General features: G+C 34.8%; 3 protein-coding genes across 3 annotated transcripts; 1 reads left to right on the top strand and 2 right to left on the bottom strand.

Annotated features, from left to right (window-relative positions):
* Nucleotides 1-70: 70 nt before the first annotated feature.
* Nucleotides 71-10,726, bottom strand: LOC129873169 (protein SUPPRESSOR OF FRI 4). The gene is made up of 7 exons (XM_055948203.1): nt 10,323-10,726; nt 7,748-7,848; nt 6,831-6,942; nt 2,458-2,855; nt 1,245-1,399; nt 1,110-1,163; nt 71-439 (listed from the first exon to the last, which is right to left on the bottom strand). Exons 1-7 carry the CDS (start codon nt 10,514-10,516, stop codon nt 368-370), a joined length of 1,086 nt encoding a protein of 361 aa, XP_055804178.1. The 5' UTR covers nt 10,517-10,726; the 3' UTR covers nt 71-367.
* Nucleotides 10,727-12,152: 1,426 nt separating this feature from the next.
* Nucleotides 12,153-16,530, top strand: LOC129875177 (phosphatidylinositol N-acetylglucosaminyltransferase subunit C). The gene is made up of 2 exons (XM_055950618.1): nt 12,153-12,479; nt 15,256-16,530. Exon 2 carries the CDS (start codon nt 15,279-15,281, stop codon nt 16,194-16,196), a length of 918 nt encoding a protein of 305 aa, XP_055806593.1. The 5' UTR covers nt 12,153-12,479; nt 15,256-15,278; the 3' UTR covers nt 16,197-16,530.
* A 946-nt stretch (nt 16,531-17,476) lies between these two features.
* LOC129873137 (zinc transporter 3-like) lies at nt 17,477-19,853 on the bottom strand. The gene is made up of 3 exons (XM_055948165.1): nt 19,173-19,853; nt 17,982-18,131; nt 17,477-17,869 (listed from the first exon to the last, which is right to left on the bottom strand). The coding sequence occupies exons 1-3, from the start codon at nt 19,782-19,784 to the stop codon at nt 17,558-17,560; spliced, it is 1,074 nt and encodes a 357-aa protein (XP_055804140.1). The 5' UTR covers nt 19,785-19,853; the 3' UTR covers nt 17,477-17,557.
* Between the last annotated feature and the right edge of the window lie 341 nt (nt 19,854-20,194).

Genomic DNA, 20,194 nt, shown 5'->3' with positions numbered 1-20,194 from the left:
TCGTTAGTATCCAAAGATGATTATCGAGAAGAATTTTTTACTCAAAATCAATTGAAGTAGACACTAAGACTTGAAAGCAAATTGCACCACAGGTTGCATATATATTCCAGCTAAACCACAGTGCTGTATGACTAACAACGGCAATAATTCAGTAGGAAAACAAATCTGCTTCCTTTTTCATATTCCTATATATGTAAATGTAAAATGAATGCCTCATAAATATTTTTCCTAAGGAATACAACATCTAAACCATCCTATGAATCCAGAAGAACCGACAAATCTTTTTTTGAAGAACAACTTTGTTCAATTAAACAATTTCCTACGATTGAGAGAGCATCCTGACAACCAGAGCAAAAAGGGTCAGGGTCTAGAAAGCCATGCGTCCTGCAAGCCTGCTTTCTGATATTCTTCTGTCTATTGCCGCATCTATTGAGGTCATCTGAAAGAAGAAAACACAGACACGAAATTTTAAAGAGTGAAAAGGTTAGTAATCAGCACAAATGTATAAGTCAAAATCATAGCCTGCGGTTCAATGACAATAGATTCTGAACTTGGCAAAAGAATCTGACCTGGGCCAAATTTGAACCACTGTTCGACCATAAATATCTATAAATAATCATAGTAATTTGCAAACATCTGTTGGGTCTATGCTTTGCTCACACAACCCAACTCTTTCAAGGTCAAGTAAAGCTCAAGGAGAACATGAAAATATCCAAGAACTAATACATGCACTCTGTTGAGATCCCTAGAGTGGATGGCAGCATAGTAATCAGAAATGTCATTACTTAACTACCAGCAAAAGATAATGAAGATACATACTTGAATCATTGATGACCACAAAACTGTTGGGATTGCTTGCCAACCGGAGAATGGCCAAAAGAAGATAAAAGAAGCCCATTAATTAATGGGGTTGAAACATACACTAAATTGATTGATTATCAGATACTCATCCGAGAGTATTGCTATTTCCAAGAAGATGAAGGAGAATGGAAAAACTTACAAATTTGCTTTACGAATACGAAAGAATAGTAAACAACCATCTGGATAAACGTACAACACAAGTCCATATCCATAGGAACAAATACTAGTAGTAGGTAATTATAACTTACCTGGCTAGTCTCATCATGCACCTGATACTTTGGTAAGGACATTCTTCTTTCCTCCTGAAAATATTACACACCAACACTCGGTATCACAAATTAACTGTAAGATATTAATTACATGAAAAAGCAAATACTACCCACCATGGACATGGCCTCATCATCCCAAACTAAGTAGACCTCATTCGCTGCTGGTTGGTTTGCTGGAGCTTTGTTTGTAATAACAGGTGGCGGACCAATTGAGGGCCCACCAGTATTTGGGCCAGAGGCATAGGAATGTGAATTTACTGGTACTGGGGCTGCAGAAAGAGAAAATGAAATGAGAAATGAAGAACCGAAGAACTTTTCCACGTTCTAAATGGGCCTTGATTCTTATAAAGCATTGGCCACATAGCCAAGATTGACATATAAAAGCATAAATCAAACTCTACTACTCAGCAAAGCTCTATCAGAAAATCAGGCAAGATAGCTTGCATAGTATTTAACAGAAAATGTTATATGAGATAAAAATAGGATGCTCTTTTCCTGTCCATCCACAAGGATTCAGGTGAGAAAGATAAGAAGAATGGTATGTGAACGAAGCCTGTAGACCACAGACAACAGCTTCAACATCAAATTTCATCATTATAAACAAAAATGACACTAAGAACCCTCTTATCTCATTTTCCAACCCAGGGCTTCATTGGAAAGTTTTATGACACCTAGAGTAGTCCTCACTATCACCTCAAAATATTGTACGAGGTTAAAACCAACAAAATAATCTGATACCATAGGCTGCCCAATTTTTTCTGATTTCTCACCAAAATATATAAGCATGTACATCAAATGAAGTTTGTACCATCACCTCATCCAAGCGACTAACAAATTTTCCCTCGGAAAGATGTCAAAACTACTTTCCAAGTTTTGGAAAGAATCAAGGCCAACTAACACAGTTTGCATTTTTATTTTTCTGATAAGTAAAGATATTTATAAAATGTGCCAAAATGGTACAGAAAAGATTACAGGACCTAAATAGCACCTCACTCCAAACATACTACATATTTTCCCCTAATAAGTGTAAAATATCCAAATACTTAACCATCCTAATCAAGAGTACTACTATAACACCAAAAATACAAGTTCTTGATACATATGTTTTTAACACTAGGAATCTGCAGCCACTTTCCCTCAAAGCATGCCTTGTTCCTTTCAAAAACAACAAATGAATACTACTACTAAAGGATCAGAACAGAGCTGATTATCCTATCTTAAGGCACAACAGTAAATGGCAATAAGTAAATTCCCAACAGGAACCATGTTGAAAGTGTCAGACCTTCAACAAAATAGATAAAGACATTACAATTTAGACCTTAAATACCTGGAGCCTGATAGCCAATGGCGGCAGGAGCATTGCTGCCCATGTTTGGATCAAATAAGCTCTTTGCTTCAGCTGCAGAGCTAAATGGCACACTCATTGACAGCATCGGCGCTGAGAATGGCGAACTTTGTGCAAGGTTGTTGTTATTAGGAACAACAGGAAACAGGGGTTGAGACACAGGAACAGGTGGAGCCGGGAGCCCTGGAGGAGCAACAAGTGTTGGTGGTGCAGTGGCTGGCATTGGAGGCCTCACATTTTGCACAGGAAATAATGGTTGTTGCGGCAGACCCATCGGTGCAGGAGGTGGAACCGAGACAGCAGGATACTGTGTATACCAAGGTGGATGACGAGGGGGGAGTGGCCAGCCAGCAGGAGGCATAGGCAGAGCAGGATTATAGCTACACAAAACAGACCAGCTCCATGTAAGAATTTATATACCTATTAGAGTTGGTGATTGAAAGTCTAAAGCGGCTAATAAATTCAATGCATGCCAAAAAAAAAATGTACACGAGAAGGATAACAAAAAGATATAAATGCAAAGGCTAAAAATTTCCCTAACATCATTTTTTAATGATGGCGGTATCTATTCCAAGTTGCATGCTCCTTGACTAATCCACCTAGTTAATTACCATTCACAAGTGTAGGTGCTGCCATACCGGTAAGTCAGTAACCCTGAGTCCCTGACTATCAAGACTACAAAAAATGGATTCATACCAAGTGTTGTAACAGGGATTCAAACATGAAAAATCTCCAGATTGTTACTCCTATTCCTCAACAATCAGCTATCCTTTGGAGACAATTTTCTGTATTATCTATAGACCAGATCACTATGCCACACCATCACTATAACAAAGTCGGAAATGGGATATTTTGATCATACTATAATAATGAGTTTGAATCCTTTTTTTTTTGAGGAAGGCGACAATTAACCTATATATTCACAACAGGTATACTACATCCAATTATGTAGTGCCACTTCAAAAGTGTTACAAAACTTACATCTTGAGTCCATATCAGCACTATTTCTTACAAGTAATCTAAAACATCAAAAATATCTTTATTATTTTGCTTGTTTGACCTTAGTGAGCTTCAATCCTTATCTCACGAATTCATTATTTTGCTTGTTTGACCAAGTAATACTACTCCTACCATGGGAATTCTTCTTTCAGAATAAACAGTTGGTAATCCTAGGATAGAGAAATAAAGCAAGATATAGCCCCTCCACCCCCACCCACCCACTCCACCCTTCTTTCCTCCCCCGGTGAAAAGCAAAAGCAAGTTGTAGTCCTTGAGAAGATCAGAAGTCAACTATAGAAAGAACTACTTTAGTTCAACTAGAGAGCTTGCCTTGCAGCTTTTGCTAAACCATTGGCTCAGGATGGGTCCCATCTAAGTTGCTCGGACTCGGGTATGGGTATCCGAGACGGGTGCAAATCTGAGATTCGGATTCGGCAAATTTTAAATTTTAAGATTCAGGGGTGCAAATCCGAGTGTGGATACGGGTGCGGGGTTTCGGTTAAAAAACTCAACATAATAAAAATAGAGTTATAAAGATATTCTAAATTTGAGAGATATTCTGTAAAAAAAAAAATGTTTATTAAATCTAGAATATAACATGTGTTGATGCTATGAATATAATTTTTGGCAACGTCAATTTATTATTATATTTTTGGAATAAATATTCATTATATACATTTATTATATCGAAAGGTATTTTCTAAAATAAAAAATATTTTGCAGAATATAGTAGATATACAGATATAATTTGTAGGGAAGGTGAGTTTTACCTAAAAAAAATAGAAACAAAATGACACGATTTTTGGATGGTTGACGCACAAACTGCTATAGCAGTAAATATTTCATGTGCCATCAATATTGTTTAATAAATGTTGTCATGTATATTTATTTTATTTTATTTGCTGCCATGTATGAAGGGGAGCCTTGGAGTAACTGGAAAAGTTGTTGTCATGTGACTAGGAGGTCACGAGTTCAAGCCTTGAAAACAACCTCTGGCAGAAATGCAAGGTAAGACTGCGTACAATAGACCCTTGTGGTCGAGCCCTTCTCGAATCCTGCGCATAACGGGAGTTTTAGTGCACCGGACTGCCTTTTTTTATATTTTTCATGGACCGAGTTAATTTCATATACGTACGGTCACTGAACTTTACCAATTGTGTCAGCAAAGAGTTGTCACATTAAAATAATTGGATTTTGCTCACTACAATAGTGAAGTCCCAACTCCCCCCTTGTTCTATTCACAGAATCACTGCTTCTTCATCCTTAATACCATCGGAGCAGTCTTTTTCACTGAAACACTGTCTGTTATACATATACTCTAATGGTATCAAGGAATAACTGAGTAGTGTTTTCACTGAAGCACTGCTTCTTCCTCTTTGATACCATCAGAGTACATATTATACTCCGATGATATCAAGCAATAAAAGTAAATTAGCAGTTAAAAACAGAGGGTATTTGTAAGAAGGTAGTCGCTTGTAAATAGTTTTCCTTTTTGGGTACAAGTATTATTTTCCCTAATTTTAATTGCAATATGTAGGCCCATAAAGGGTAAACAAGACATTTCAAAAAATCTCTACACCAAGAAATACACCAAACCTCCAACCCTAGCTCATTTCTACTGCCTCTCAACCAAAATGCTGAGCGGCAGCCCCTCTCCTCTCTTCTCCCCTCCAAACAATGAAGGAACAAGAACACCATGACCCTAGAACCTCTCAAAAATTTGCCACCTAAGTTCTCTATTCCAAGTCCATACGAGAATCAGTGTGGCTAGGCAAGTTGTCGTGCTAACAAGATCTTTCAGGAAGGTTCCAAAATTCCCTCTCAGTCATTTTCCAAATTTGTTCTTAACTCTAGTCCAGTGTTGTGAAAGGCGATCGCCTCGCTGCCAATGGTGAGAAGCAAGGCAGTCATTCATCACCTATTAGCTTTGTGGCGAGGAGATCTTCAAAAGGCGACGCCATGGCGACAAAGGTGAGAAAGGCGTAGCCTTTTGTATTTTCTAAGAAAAAGGCGATCAATTTAGGATTTTAAAAGTTAAAATGTAATTTTAGGAGTTTCTTTCCAAATTTGCACAGTTGCATTCTTAGACTGCAACTGCGCCAACCAGTCACCTCGACTAGACTTCTCCGACGACTAGCCAGACTTTTCTGCCGACTCCAAAGTCCAACCAATACGTATTTCTTCTTTTCTTCTTCAGATTTCTTCTTCCTTTGTTTCTTTTTCCTTCTTCAAACTTCAATTTTACTTCTACTTCTGTTTGTTTCCCCTCACTGTTTTGACTTTTGGTCTGTTTTTTTCTCATTCAAGTTCTAGACTTTTAGTATGTACTATCTATTTTCAGTTTTTGAATTGAAATACTTGCTAATATGTTGTTTTTTTGATATTTTGATTATTTGTATATGCAATTAAATATTTTAAGTTTTTGGTATTAATTGGCGCCACACTTCAAAAAGGCGAGCGCCTCGCCTTATGGCGAGGCAGACCCTTGTCGCCTTTCGCCATCCAAAACACTGCTTTGGTCAAAGTATACAAATGGGATTGACCGAATCTGACACACACCCCACACCCCGCACCCGCACCCGTGTCGCATCGAGAAGGGTTCAGTAGCAAAAATGAAGAGTCCGCACAACGTAGGTTTCCATATTAAAATATTCTTAAATTTACCTTCTTAAAAGAAATAGATGTTTCTATCTATAGATGATTGTGCCATTGACTCGTCAAAATTGAAAATGTTATCTTCTTTTTAAGAAATACTATGCTTCTTTGCATTTGTTCTGTCTTGACCACAAATACTTACTCAAGGAATATATCTTTGATATAGTGATAAATCGACATGAATGAAAATTTCCATCTTAAACAAAATTTATTCAAGGAAAACATAGTTCAAGATGAACTGACTTCACACTTCAAGCACAAAATGAAGAGACTGAACCTATTTGGATTGGCTTATTTTAAGAGCTTTTAAAGCAAAACAACTTTTAAGCACATTTGGAGTGTTTGGGTAACTTTAAAAAGTGCTTATAAGCACTTCGTTTTAAGCTAAAATGGTAAAATAGCCAAAAATCATAAGTTAGAATTTCTAATTTATAGCTTTTGCTTATAAGTCAAAAGCCAAAAGTCAATCGAAATAGGCTCTATGTCCCGGATCTTATGCGGGCATGCATTCTCCCGGACCCCAAATATCATGCTAATAGAAAAAACTCATCCATATCCAAAAATTTAGCATGCAGAATACAAAAAGAAAAGGTTTTAAAAATAAGCTAACTGATGCAACAGCATATGAAAATGAAAGTGTATCATAAAGTATTCTAGCACAAGGAAACTGGAAAGAATAAGCATTTCCATGACAAACATACCGTGGTGGCACTGCACCAAAAGTTGGCCGGGGAGGATATCCTGGAATTGCACCACCAAGATACTGAGATGATGGAATGTCCACTTTGGCAGTTTTAGCTGGGGACTCATCTTCTACAGGAAAATAAAAATCCAACAGGGAAACATATTTAGCTTTATGTAGTCATGAAAGTGAGCAGGCAGAACAGACATTAGTGTCAGAGGAAAAGATCTGCAGAGAGCTGAAAAGGTAATATGCTCATATTAACTCAAATATGAGATAAGGAAATGCACTAAAAGCTCACACACAAAAGGTAAAAAGCTTTAAACACCTAAAACCAGTGGAAAGGAAAAAAGGAATTCAGAAACAATTGCTATTAGTTTAGCAAGATGCAAGGTTGGAAAGCTTGAAAAAAAGATTCCAATATATAAATGATACGGGGATCTACAGAAATGGAGATGCCCAGGAGCACATAATGAAACAGAGACTTAAAACCCAATAGCATGGAGATATTAAGATACAAGCTCCAGACTTCCCTTTGGGGGCATGAGGGCATCCGATAAAAATGGGATGGATGATACAAGCTCTAGTCTTAGCTAAATTCAAGCAAAAGCCCTGAACATCTGTAGCATTATTTCAATTTTCCAAAACCCTGATTTAAGTTTATAAAACCAAGTTAAGAAAACATTTTCTTTTGATAACCAAAGAAATCTCTAAGGGCCAATGACGCATGGTTCAAAACTCGGTGGATAATAGGTCTACCCTCTATGTTGAGGAATCATTCTTTGCCACAAGAATAGCAATTCAATAGTACCAGTACAATGGTATAACAAGAAAGATGTGAAAGCAAAGGTAACTTCTTTTCTTGCTACAATTCAGCAAACCTATGGCTCCTCCATGACTTCAAAAAGGCAAAGCAAGTCACAGTACTGCTCATACCTTCCTCTCCATAGTGAGCTGCTAAGACATCACTTGGGATTCCTTGCATTCCATATACTTCAATATCAGTAGACTCTCTGCCGGGTTTGGCATTCGGTACCCTGTAACAACCAAATATGTTACTTAATGCATTTATTGCCCCAAAAAAACAGATAAAATGCAACCCAAAAAGGTAGCATGAAACATTATCAGCAAACTGGATTACATCCTGCAAAAAATTCCTTGGTAATTAGAGCAGGCAAGAAATTTTGGCAAGAAGCTTTAGGAATTTTGCAGGAATATGTGGGTCGAAAAAACAAGGTCAAACTTGCTTTAAATTTCAGAAGCACCCATCTACGACATCAACTGCTATTGTCTCCATCCGAAAATAGTTAGGGTCCGCTATATGGATCTCTAACATCTATTCTCCTCCATAGGACTTGTTTTATTGCAATACTCAATAATTTGACTAGGTACCACCTGTACGGATCATTTGCTTCCGTTGTGTTCTATTCTACCCAAACAAGTATGACATACACAATTAACAAGGTAAGAAGAGTATTCCTATGGCAAGGCAACAAAGAGAATAAGGGGTACAACCTAGTCAAATGGGATATGGTGATCCTTAGCAAAGAGCAGGTGCACATATTGAAAGTTTACTGAAGAAATGGTAATGGAGATTTTGTTGTAATTGGAGGAGATTCATTTCACAAAACTATGGGCTCCTGAATAGCTGGATTACTGAGGAGGTGACTGGTACATTTGGATGTTCTGTGCGGAAAACAATTAGAAGATTGTGGCTCTCTTTCGGTAATAATCTAAAGTACACAATTGGTAATGGGGAAAAGACTAGTTTCTGGAACGAAGTGTGGATTGGGGAAGAAAATCTGAAGACTACCTTCCCAGATATGTACATGTTGAGCTTGCAACAGATGGACAAAATGGCACAAGTATGGAGTCCTCGAGGGTGGAACTTGATTTTTAGGAGGGCCTTTAACCACTGGGAGATAAACAGATGGCTGAACTGCTGCAGGTTCTAAATGGTTTCCCAGGAGTACATGCAGGTCCTGATTTGTTGCACAACAAGGGTTTCTTTACTGTGAAGTCGTGCTACTGGAGACTGAATTACAGTCGCTCAATGACAACTATCTGGCCTTGGGAACTGGTTTGGAAGGTTAAAATCCCTCCCAAAGTCTCATGTTTCATCTGGCTGGTGATCAGGAGAGCTTGTTTTACCCACGAAGTACTACAAAGAAGAGGTATACAGATTTGCTCAAGGTGTTTTATGTGTGAGAAAGAGGCAGAGATAAATAGTCACTTGTTCTTGCACTGCAGAACAGCTGTAAATCTGTGGAACATGTTCTTCTGTATACTAGGTATAAATTGGATAATGCCCAGAACTTCCTTTGACTTGCTGAAACAGTGGGAAGGAGTGGGGAGAAGAGGGTCACAAGAAGACTGGTGGAGGAGCATTCCAACATGTATTTGGTGGACATTATGGAGTGAAAGAAATGAAAGAGGTCACGATGGAATAGCCAAAAGCTTCCAGAATATCAAGATGAAGAGCCTTAGTCTTTTGTATTTTTGGTGTAAACAAGATAAAGTGGGGGAGATAGATAGTTTAGTTGATTTCATAGGACAATTGTAGAGTCTCATGTCTAGATTTTGGTCTTGATGATACCCCCTGGGGTTGTAAGTCCCACCCCGTCAGTTTTTTACCTGATGGGTTTTTAGGTGTGAATATACAGTTACCATTATCCAAAAAAAAAAGTATGACATACACAATTCCTTTAGTTGCATCAACAGGTAACAGAATGCTCTTCTACCATAACATTTAACTTATGAGAGTAAATGACCTCTTTCTGCAGCGTCACATTAGACAAATTTTATAAAAATGAAAATATTTCAGGCCTAGAATATTATATCTATATTGTTTTGGGGAGATGTTGCCCTTCATTAAAAAACAAAATCTCAACTATTTTAGATGATCTTTTTTTAGTGAAATAATTTTCTTCATGACGGGGAACCCCCAACGCACATTTATGGATCAAGGGATGTCATTTTTTAAAGAGATACATCAAGGGATTCATAACCAGAGAACCTAAAAATAACACATTTTTTTCTTGTTTCATAGTGAGTAGACATGAATTACTTACTGGTCACACAACAAATTTTAAATTTTCTGCATCAGTCACATTATGACTACTTGAATATAACGATACCATTTTATAGTATGACCAAATTCTCGAGCTACTTTAGATTCTTTTGTTTCCCAAAATATTGTCATTAACTAAACTATGTTCTTAAACAGACTTCAAGGTATCTGCTCAAACTAGTAAGTCAAAGTAAACACCCACTCACTACGACACACCCAAAGCCTTCTGTGTTCTCCGCTAAGATCTCATAGAGTTTTCATGGATTCAACATTTCATCCCCCTTCTGAGGAAGGTGTAAATATGTCCACAACAGCACCAATAAGAAACATACAAAAGCCACTATTCAATGCTGAGGACAAGAAATATATCAACACAGAGGGCTAAATAGGGCCGAGTTAAGAATGTAGCTAGACAATTATCAGCAAAAAGAAATTACTCACTGGCTGACGGTTTCTTTGTGAACCTGAAGAACATGAATGGCCATGCCGCCAGCAGTAGAAAGCTTCTTATGGCAAACATGGCATTTGAAGTGTTTAGCCTTTTGATGCTGAACCAAAATCTTCTCATCATCGAACTCCCTATCACAGTAGTAGCACCATACCTTATCAGTTGATCTCTTCTTCTTCTTCCCCATTTATCCCTACAGAAAACCCAAAGTGCTCCTCCCTCGAGCGATTGAATTAAATCGGAAGAAATCAATGCGGGCTGGTCCGCTAGGGTTCCGAATTCGAATTGGGGATTGAAGACTGGGGTTTTCCTCTCTCTTTGTTCAAGGAAAAGATTTAGGGTTTCAGAGAAAAAGGGGAGAGGGAGGGAGCCAATTTCTAATAATGAAGGTTTATACGTAGGTTTTATATTATTGGTAAAAGAGCTTCGCTACTTAGATATTTTAAAGATTATCTTATACATTTTCTTTAGAGAATAATAAGAAACAATTGAATACACTTTCTTTTTTAAAATTAGATTTTCTCAAAAGTTTGGTTCTTTAATTTGTTGTTCGATTTTAATAGTTTCAAAATTTTAATTTATCATAAAATCATTTTTTTTGAAAATTATAACTTTGATCATTAGATGATAACTTTATCTTATAATTATTTTTATCAGAAGTCAACTTTAAAAATATTCAAATATTCATAAATTAAGCATTGATCTTTCAACGACATCACTAAATTAATTCTCTAAGAAATTAGTGGACAGAAAAATAAATTAGTATTCAACTTAAAAAGCTTGAAAATACTGAGCTCTTTCATAAATTATTGAAAAAAATATATATATTTTTGTAGTGATGGATTAACATAATTTTTTACAATCAGTTGTGTTAAAAATTTCTGAGATAATTATAAAGAGATGAAAATACATAATGTTTTATCAACTTCGTAGCTTTAGCATTTTCAAGCTATTGTTCTACGTTAGAGGAATTTTACATTATAGTAGAGTATTCCTTCTTAGTTTTCTTCCTCTTAATGCGTTATCATTTTATTTATAGAAAATTTTGTCTTTAAGTACTTGATATTGCTTGTTGTTGTAGTTGATTTTTTCTAACGAATTTTAATTATTACTGTTTTTGATTATGAAGATATTTGTAGAAGAAATAATCTATTGATAAAGATTTTTTTTTTGTTTTGAAGCCAAAAGATTACTCCGATTGTATGATTCAATCGTTTATATATATATCATAATTTCTTTTGAAAAAAATAAAAAAATCATTTTAGGAAAAACAAACCAAGCTTAAAAATACTGATGCATATTTTTTTTTCACAAACCAAAATCAAATAAATCGAACCAATTTTTTCAAAAGTCGAGTGTTTAACTCTAATTCATACTGCATGGGAATTAGAAAAAATAGGTCCTACAAATATATTTTCATAACTAGAATTTAATTGAACGCACTATGCATATGTGGTTAATAATGCTAAAAATTTAACCAATCACATCAAAAACGTTTTTTTATGATATTTGCTATTTGATTGATGAATTAAATATTCAATTAATAAAAAGAAAAAAATTAATTTACACAGATATTCATTTTAAATCATTATTTAAATTTTATCTCTACATTAAAAAGTTACAAAAAATAACAATTGAAAAAAATATTATTTTGAATCTAATATCTACTTATAGATAGTTTAATATTACCATCGAAACATCCTATCTTATAACATTTGTAATTATAACTTCTTTTGAAAACACATTGAATTTGCCTTTCATTACAATATATTTACTCGAAATGCAACTTTTTGACTATATGGCAACATTTTTTCCCAATTAAATCTAATCACCTGTTTAAAGGAATTTAATTGGGCCGTCCGATAAAACCCGACCCACTAAGCAAAATCATGAATTGAAATTTTTGCAATTCCTGCAAAATCTGGAAATTTTTATCAATCATCTTCACCAAAAACAACCCAAATTTGTGTCCGAAACCGTGAGAAGGAAAAAAGGAATACTAAGTCGTTTCTACCATGGCTGCCTTATAACCACCTCGTATCCCCGTTGTTTTCTCCGGAGTCATCCCTGTTCAGATAAAACCAGCTTCACTACCTTCTTCTCCGATCCCGAAGAACGATTTTCCTACAATCTCAGACTTACTTGCTATGGTAATTTCACTTTTCATCTTTTTTTTTTGTTCGAAACAAAATGTTTGTTTTGTAGACTAAGTTGTTTGTCCTGTAAGCTTGTTTTGATTTCTGGCACCATCTCTGGGATTATCCAGGGCATGATCATTTTTCTTCTAGAATATTGTACAATAGCATAGAGTCTGTTTGAATGAATTAAAGGGGATGTGATGTAGATGTTATGTATATTATCTTTTATTGTTCAAAAGAGTAGTAATTAAGGGATTGTAGGTTCTAGCTGACTATATTAGTTGATTCTATAACGTGAGCGATTGAATGAAGGGGTACGACTCTAAACATTTCTCTCCATTGTCATTTTGCCTGGAGCTTCAAATTACTTTTCTTCAGTGCTGAGGAGGATGCAGCATAAAGCTAGAAAAGGGATTTTTCTTTTTTTCCTTTTGTTTTGTAACTCGAACAGGGTTTGCTTTTGGAGAGATTGATGTAGCCGTTGGAAGATTCGTTGATAGTTGGATTCCGTTCTTTTCTGTTTCAAGTTTTGATCTTTGTAGAAAAAGCCATTGTATCTATGGCTTCAGCTTCGAGTAATAAGCCACTTAATGAAGTTTTTTCATCACAAAATTGGAAAGGAAGTATTCTTATCCTTTTTGTTTTCATTCTTTTTTTCCCCTTGCATAATATGAAGTAAAATAATCCATAGAGAAAAATTATTACTCTCTATTTTGTGTGTCAAGTTCTTTTTTAGGTTTCATGTACAGAAAAAAAATGAAGACTACAAACAAACAACTTAAAACTTTGGATCTGCTTCTATTGATAGGCTTCCTGGCTAGAAAATAGAACCTCCTGGGAACATATGCTTGCTTGAGATATATTTCCTATCTGGAAATAACCTCTTCCTAAGAAAATTCGGACCCGGTAAAGAGTTTAATCCATATCATAGTACTATAACACTTCTGCAGTAAGTCAAACAATATATTATAGCAGCTAATTCAAATTTGAAGGTGGAGAGGCAAATTCTTTGACCTGTCATTTTTACTGTTTTCCCTAATCTACCATGTTATATTATTATTGATTCAGTTAGAGATGTCTATGTAAGCTGTTGCTGATTCTTGTGATATAGGTTCTTCCACTACTAGTAAATGAGCTAAGAGGAAAATTTCCGTTGCTTGGGATAGTTCTGTGAAATGGCCTCGTAGTAGTGATGGAAGGTAAAGGTTTGTGGTATGGTTTATGTGGCTGGAACATAATCTATGAAGTGTCATATTGAGGATACTCATATTCCAAAAAGCAATAATGAGCTTCAGTCTGAATACTTCATAAAAAGTCGAGCCTCATTCTGAACCAATTGATGATCAAGCTAAATACCGTGAGAAACTGTTCATAGCTATACTTGAGCATAATTATCCTTTTTAGTTTTGTAGAACATCAAGGAAATAGGGACATCCATTTGTTTTTGAATCCCACCCCTAAGACCATATCAAGAAATACAGCTTAGTCAGATATCTTGAAGATGTACGCGAGAAAAAGAATGTCTTAAAAATGAGCTTGTAGTAATTTGTGGTAGAGTTTGCTTGCTGCAGCGTGCTGCTTTTTAACTGCAGATGCAGTTTTGTTGCTGCAGAGTGTTGTTTTCTGCTGCAAAATGCTGCTTGTGTGAAAGCTGTTCTTTAGAGCTGAAAGAATGCCACTTTTTTGCTGGATTAGTCGAGTTTGAGTATCGAATTAGTTGATTTTTCAAGTATTAATGCACGAGAAAATCTTCATATATCTGTCCGTGATGTTTAAGTTGTTACTTTGGGTTTTAGACCCTCGGTGAAATAGTAACTGCAAAGATATGAATTATCCCCCCGGAAAGTTAGTATTTTCAGGTTTGCGTGATTTTGTGTTAGTATACTCAAAGTTTAGTGATTTTTGTGTTAGAAATGCTAGTTAAGTGACTTTTGTGGAAAAAAGTAATAGTTACATGACCATATGTGAAATTTACCCCCCTGCTTTTGGTGGGCAGAAACAAGAACTTTGCTGCTGGTTGTGGGTGTGTGTGTGGGTGTATTGGCTTTGGTTAGAGGGCCTCATCTAGTTGTGGTGCTAGGAAGGTGTAATTTGAAGTTAAAGGGTGATATAGAAAACTTTGTGAGTCCATTTGATCCTCTATGAATTGATACAAAAAGGATATAAATAAATAAATGAAACTCATCTGAGTCGCTTCTAGATTTTGTAGTCCCCTGCATAGATAGAAGAGAACATACTTTCTCTTTTGGATGTAACATCACAGCACAATCTTAGTGCTTCTTTACATCAATAAATTTACACACCATTTCATAAAAGAAAGAAAGAGTACAAGGGGGTTATATCATACTTTTAGGGAGACTTAAATGCTTCACTCTAGTCCAAAAGCTGAAGATATCAAGATTATATTTAACCAATTAAGAGGGATTAAGTGATGCAAAATGAAATTTACTGGTATTGGACTCAATAAAGATAATAGTGCAAGATAAATAGTTGCTGTAGCTAGGGACCTGTTTATTTCTTAGATGCAATGTGAATTTTAATGTCTGCAATATCTTTTTCTAGTTTGAAAGTTACTACATAGACATATGGATCCAGTTACTTAAATTATTATATTCTTTATCCCTAAGGTAAAACGATTGGTGATGCTAATTAAAACATTATGTGGCTCCAGACCCTAAGCAAGGTTGCATTATTTGTTGTGTTTTCCCTTTTTTTCATTTTTAACTTGTCTTATAAACTATAAGAGAGATTTTGCGATCCCTAAGTGTCATCGTTGAATTTTTCACAGATGCCGCGGAGTAAAATTGTGTGATGCAAATGGAAGCTAGCATCAGTGGAAGCTCTTCTCCAACCCATCCTAAATGGAGAAAAGTTGTTTATGGTGGGATGCAACCTGGCTTTGGTGACAATCACACAGATGAATCCTTCCTGGAGGAAATGATCATGAATGCTAATGTTGTCAAAAGAGACTTATTGAAGGTGGTGCTAGACTCAGTTTCTATCTCACAATATCTTTGCATTGTTGCCCTTGTGGTTTTGGTTTGGACCTACACCCTCACAAATACCTTGACAGAAAAGTATCTTTTACTACTGAATGTTAGCCTGCTTGGATCGGGTTTCTTTATTCTGCTCTTAACTGCAGACATGATACCCTTCAATCTCCTCCTCAATTATCTCCTAAAGAATACCTTCTTCATAACTGCCTTATATATGCTGTCTCCTATCTACCACACACTAACTAGGTCCATTAGCTCGAATTCTATATGGGCACTAACAGCTTCCCTTCTCATACTCCATCTCTTCCTGCACAATTACTCAGGGTCCACTGTAAAGGCTCCTGGAGCTTTAGATAATCCAACCCTGACAAGCAATATCTCTTTGAATGCTTCGATTGTGGCTTCACTTCTGATTTCTTCTCGCCTTCCATCAAGGCTTCATGTCTTTGCTATCGTGCTATTCTCCTTGCAAGTTTTCCTCTTTGCTCCTTTAGTCACATATTGTGTCAAGAAGCGTTCTTTCAAGTTGCATATTTGTTTCTCCCTTCAGTTATTGGTTCTGACACTAATCTTCACTTACCAGTTGCATAAGCTGCTTTTCATTGTGCTTTTGGGCATCTTTGTCTTTGTTAATTTGGTTTGTCCTTACTGGCTGATAAGGATTCAAGAATACAAGTTTGAGATTAATGGCCCTTGGGATGAGGCTAAGCTCTGTTTTAACATTACAGAATGAGCAGGCTATATTCTTAAGCATCTCCTTTCATTAAAGCCTTTGGTCTCTTTTATATTATTGATTTAACTAGTCATGTAGCTATGCTAAGTGAATTATTTGTTTGATAGATTTGTGGATGGATGAATGTGATTCATGAAGAGCAACATTTGAGTTACACAATCAATTTTGACCACATTTTGTGTTCTTAGTGCCCAGCTAAAGCAATACTGATTTGCTTTCTGAAAATGAAAGAAGAGGGAGTGTATCTATATTAGTAAATTCATTAAATATGTATAAATATACTTAACTGCAAACTCTGTAATTAAAATGGGTTCGGTGACAAATTCAGAACTCATGAACGTTGAATTCTGGCTCTGTCCATTTAATTTATTCTGTGGTTGTAGAAGATTTGACACAATAAAAGTAAACACTGATTATCACTAGATACCCTTTTTATCATTTTGTTGACTGTAAAGTAAAGTTGCTTTACATCTATATAGACTATAGTCCTAGACCTGGTGAACTGCATCTATGGTGTCCTTTTTACACTTTCCACAAACTAATTGAAGGACCAAATAAGTTGTCCTTATTCTCTCTTTTCGCCTTACCTATATATGGAATTGAATATAGAATAGTTGTATTGTAGCTTAAGATCTCTAAATATCTACCTTATTAACTTTAGGATATAAAATCTTTCCTAAATTTTAATGCACTTTTTTCTTTTATTAATATATATTTTATTTAAATTTGTAAATAAATACATTTAGTCAATTATATATAACAAGTCACTTTTCCCACACCTCTAGTTGTCACACTGAGAATAAGTGAATAATAACGTTTATCTCGTAGGGACAGGAGGTGGGGTAACAAACAAGCATTCCACTGTCGAGGGATATGGTATATAATTGAGATTTTTCTATCCTAAATCAGAAATTTCGAGTTTGAATAAAAATTGAGTCCTTTTGAATGAGAATCATAACTTCTTAGTGTATGAGTTTATCGGTGCAAATTCAAATTAGTTAAAATATACTTTATCATAATTTTACATATTCATGACTCGAATATGAAATCTATCATTTATTATATCATAAAGTGGATATAATAAAATAATATATGGTCAAAAATTTTGTGAAACTAAAAGTTAGTGGGAAAAAACAATTATATATGGAGAACAGAAATCAACTTGAGGTGTGTCAAAGAATAGTCTTTGATGATATTTCATCCACATAGTGATGAACTAAATTTGACATATCCATCAAGACTCAACAAGCTTTTTCAGTGGCTAATAAGTCAGGTCATAATCAATGACAAACGACTAGTATATTTTTCTTCCAATAAAAACTATATACATACATAATTTGTCTAGGAATTAGTATATGAAATTATGCCCCACCCCATTTTGCCAATAATGACATACAACATGCTCCTAAAACAAGTGATACATTTGCAATTATTTGGAGTTTGAAACTGGAGTGTAATTTAGGGTCCATAAAATCAGTTGCAAGAAGATCCACAAGTGCCATGTAAATAAGAATCCCAGCTGATGCTGAATTAAGAACTCCTTGTACAATTAGTGCTGTTGAGCTTTGCTCATTGTAACCTTTTGATATCATCATTCCAATAGCTATTCCACTTGGAGTAGTAACAGTAAAGAAAAATACCATAATTATGATTGTTCTTGCCTTGTACTTAGCCTACACAGGTTTTGTATAATTCTCAAAAAACAAAACATGACAATTAATTTAGAACAGTCGGAGTGACATATTCATAAAAAAATAAATTAGAGAAAGAATTCACTAATTTTACCTGGGAAATGCAGCCACCAAGTCCCATGCCTTCAAAAAATTGATGAAAACTCAAAGCTATTATTAGAGGTTTTATTGTTTTGGGATTTTCTGTAGTTCCAAGTGAAATGCCAATAATCACAGAATGAACCAAAATTCCCAACTCCAAAACCTGCAAAATTTGAAATATTATTAATTTCAGAATATTTCAAATAATTTTAGAAAATAGACACAATGAATTCACTAAACCAAATAATTTGAAGTCATTTACATATTTATAGTTTTCTTTGGTTAGAGAATTATTTGTCGTAAAATATGTCTAAAAGTGATTTTTTTAATTAATAAGTTTCTATTTTCATAATTATAATCGTTTTGTAAATACCAATTCTCTTTGAATTAGGATGAGATTGTAAGGTTGTTTATGTAATTAACCTAAAATTTGTTGAATCAGAACAAATGAAGTTGAATTATTATCTCTATGATATGACAAAAAATGCAGAATAATTGACAACACAAAAGGGTTAGGCATAAAACATACCGACACAAGAATATGCCCAACACTTATATTCTATGATTTTTGTTCTTTCGAAATATCTCAAACTATTTTCCCTTATTGGAAGAAAACCAATAAAAAAGAAACAAAATAAGATAAAGAAAATTGAGGAAAATTAGATCAAATAAGAATCAAGGAAAACTTTCAATTCATCTTTGTGTTTTTTTTCCCATCTAATTCGTGTAGTTATAAAATATTATAAGTTGGATTGAGAATCCAAAATATTACAAGTCTTTCCCTTTTTCCCTTTTTGATGATAATTTTTTATTTGCAAATAAAACAAAATAACTACTATTGTTCGATTTTTAGAGAGTTCGAACAACGTACCAATTAATTAAGACATAGTTACTTTAAATATCGTCCATTTATGGAAGATTCGACATGCACTATTAATAAATTATTATTTTCCCACTAAAAATATTCAATATTTTGATTGAATCGGTGAGAAAAGAAAATAAGAGTGACATTTTCATACTAAATAATTAGGAAACTTCCCACTACTTCAATGATAATTTATTTTCCATCATGCATTTTCCTAGTGATCTAGTTCGATTGAAAAGGAGTGAGAAAATCATGTTCTATGACACAAATGCTTCACTAATTCGCGATGAGAAAAACCTTAATTTCTGCTCAGGCAAAAGATATTTGAATAATATTTACCTGTGATATTAACCTATGTCTCATAAGAGTTGAAGAATTGGATCTTTGTAGCAAAATTTGTGGACCATGAGCAATATGCTCATCATGTCCTTGTCCATGTCTACTGTCATTTTCTTCAATATTGACTGGCTGAGCTTTTCTCAATTCAGCTCTTCTATGAAAACCAGTTGCAAATGACTCCATCATCAAAGTAAAAATAGCAGACATCATTGCAACAAATCCAGCAAATGGAAAACTCCCCCATAATTTTTCACTAAGACAAGGACTAGTTAAGCTCTCAAATGCATCTGGAAGAATGTGTATGAACCCTGTGGCTAGGATCACCCCCGCCGTGAACGCCTTTATTAAGAATTGAAGGGATGAATAATCATTTTTTTGCAATGATTTGAAGGTTTTTAAGAGAATTGGGATGATAACTCCAAGTGCACTTGCACAAAGGATTGAACATATGGCTACAAGTTTATAGGATAAGGCTCTGTGCTTTGTTTGATGATTATATTTGTTGTCTTGGGGTTCACATGTACAATTTGCAAAGATTAAGGTTGGTTGTACAAGGATTGAGAAGTAGATTAGGGTTATGATTTTGAGGACTAGAAAAAGTTGAGGACTCATTGTTTAGTTTTGTTTGTTTTTATCGAGAAGAAAAGTGGTGAAGCTAGATTTTAATTTATAATATGGCAATTGGGACAAGTTGCAATCAAGATATGTGATAGACAGATAATTGGAATTTGTTTTTGTGAATAATTTGAAAGCTAGCTCTATTAATTAATTCGAAAGGTTTAATACCAATTTGAAAGAATTGATCATCAAGTATACCTAATAAATAGTAACTTGCCCCCATGAGTAAGATTCAAAAGTAAAAACTTATTTGTACGGGTATTTTATATCAGTCAATAAATTTAAGACACGTAAACATTTATAGAATTTCATACAAGTAGTGTATCAACTTATTTTACTAGTAGGTGAATTGATTGGATCCAAAATTATGTAGATTTATGGACTTTAAATATTCATGTCCCAAA

Source organism: Solanum dulcamara, chromosome 11 (genome assembly GCF_947179165.1).
Source record: "Solanum dulcamara chromosome 11, daSolDulc1.2, whole genome shotgun sequence".
Lineage (NCBI taxonomy): Eukaryota > Viridiplantae > Streptophyta > Magnoliopsida > Solanales > Solanaceae > Solanum > Solanum dulcamara.
Note: the sequence above shows the minus strand (reverse complement) of the source record. Positions and strands in the feature narration are given on the sequence as shown.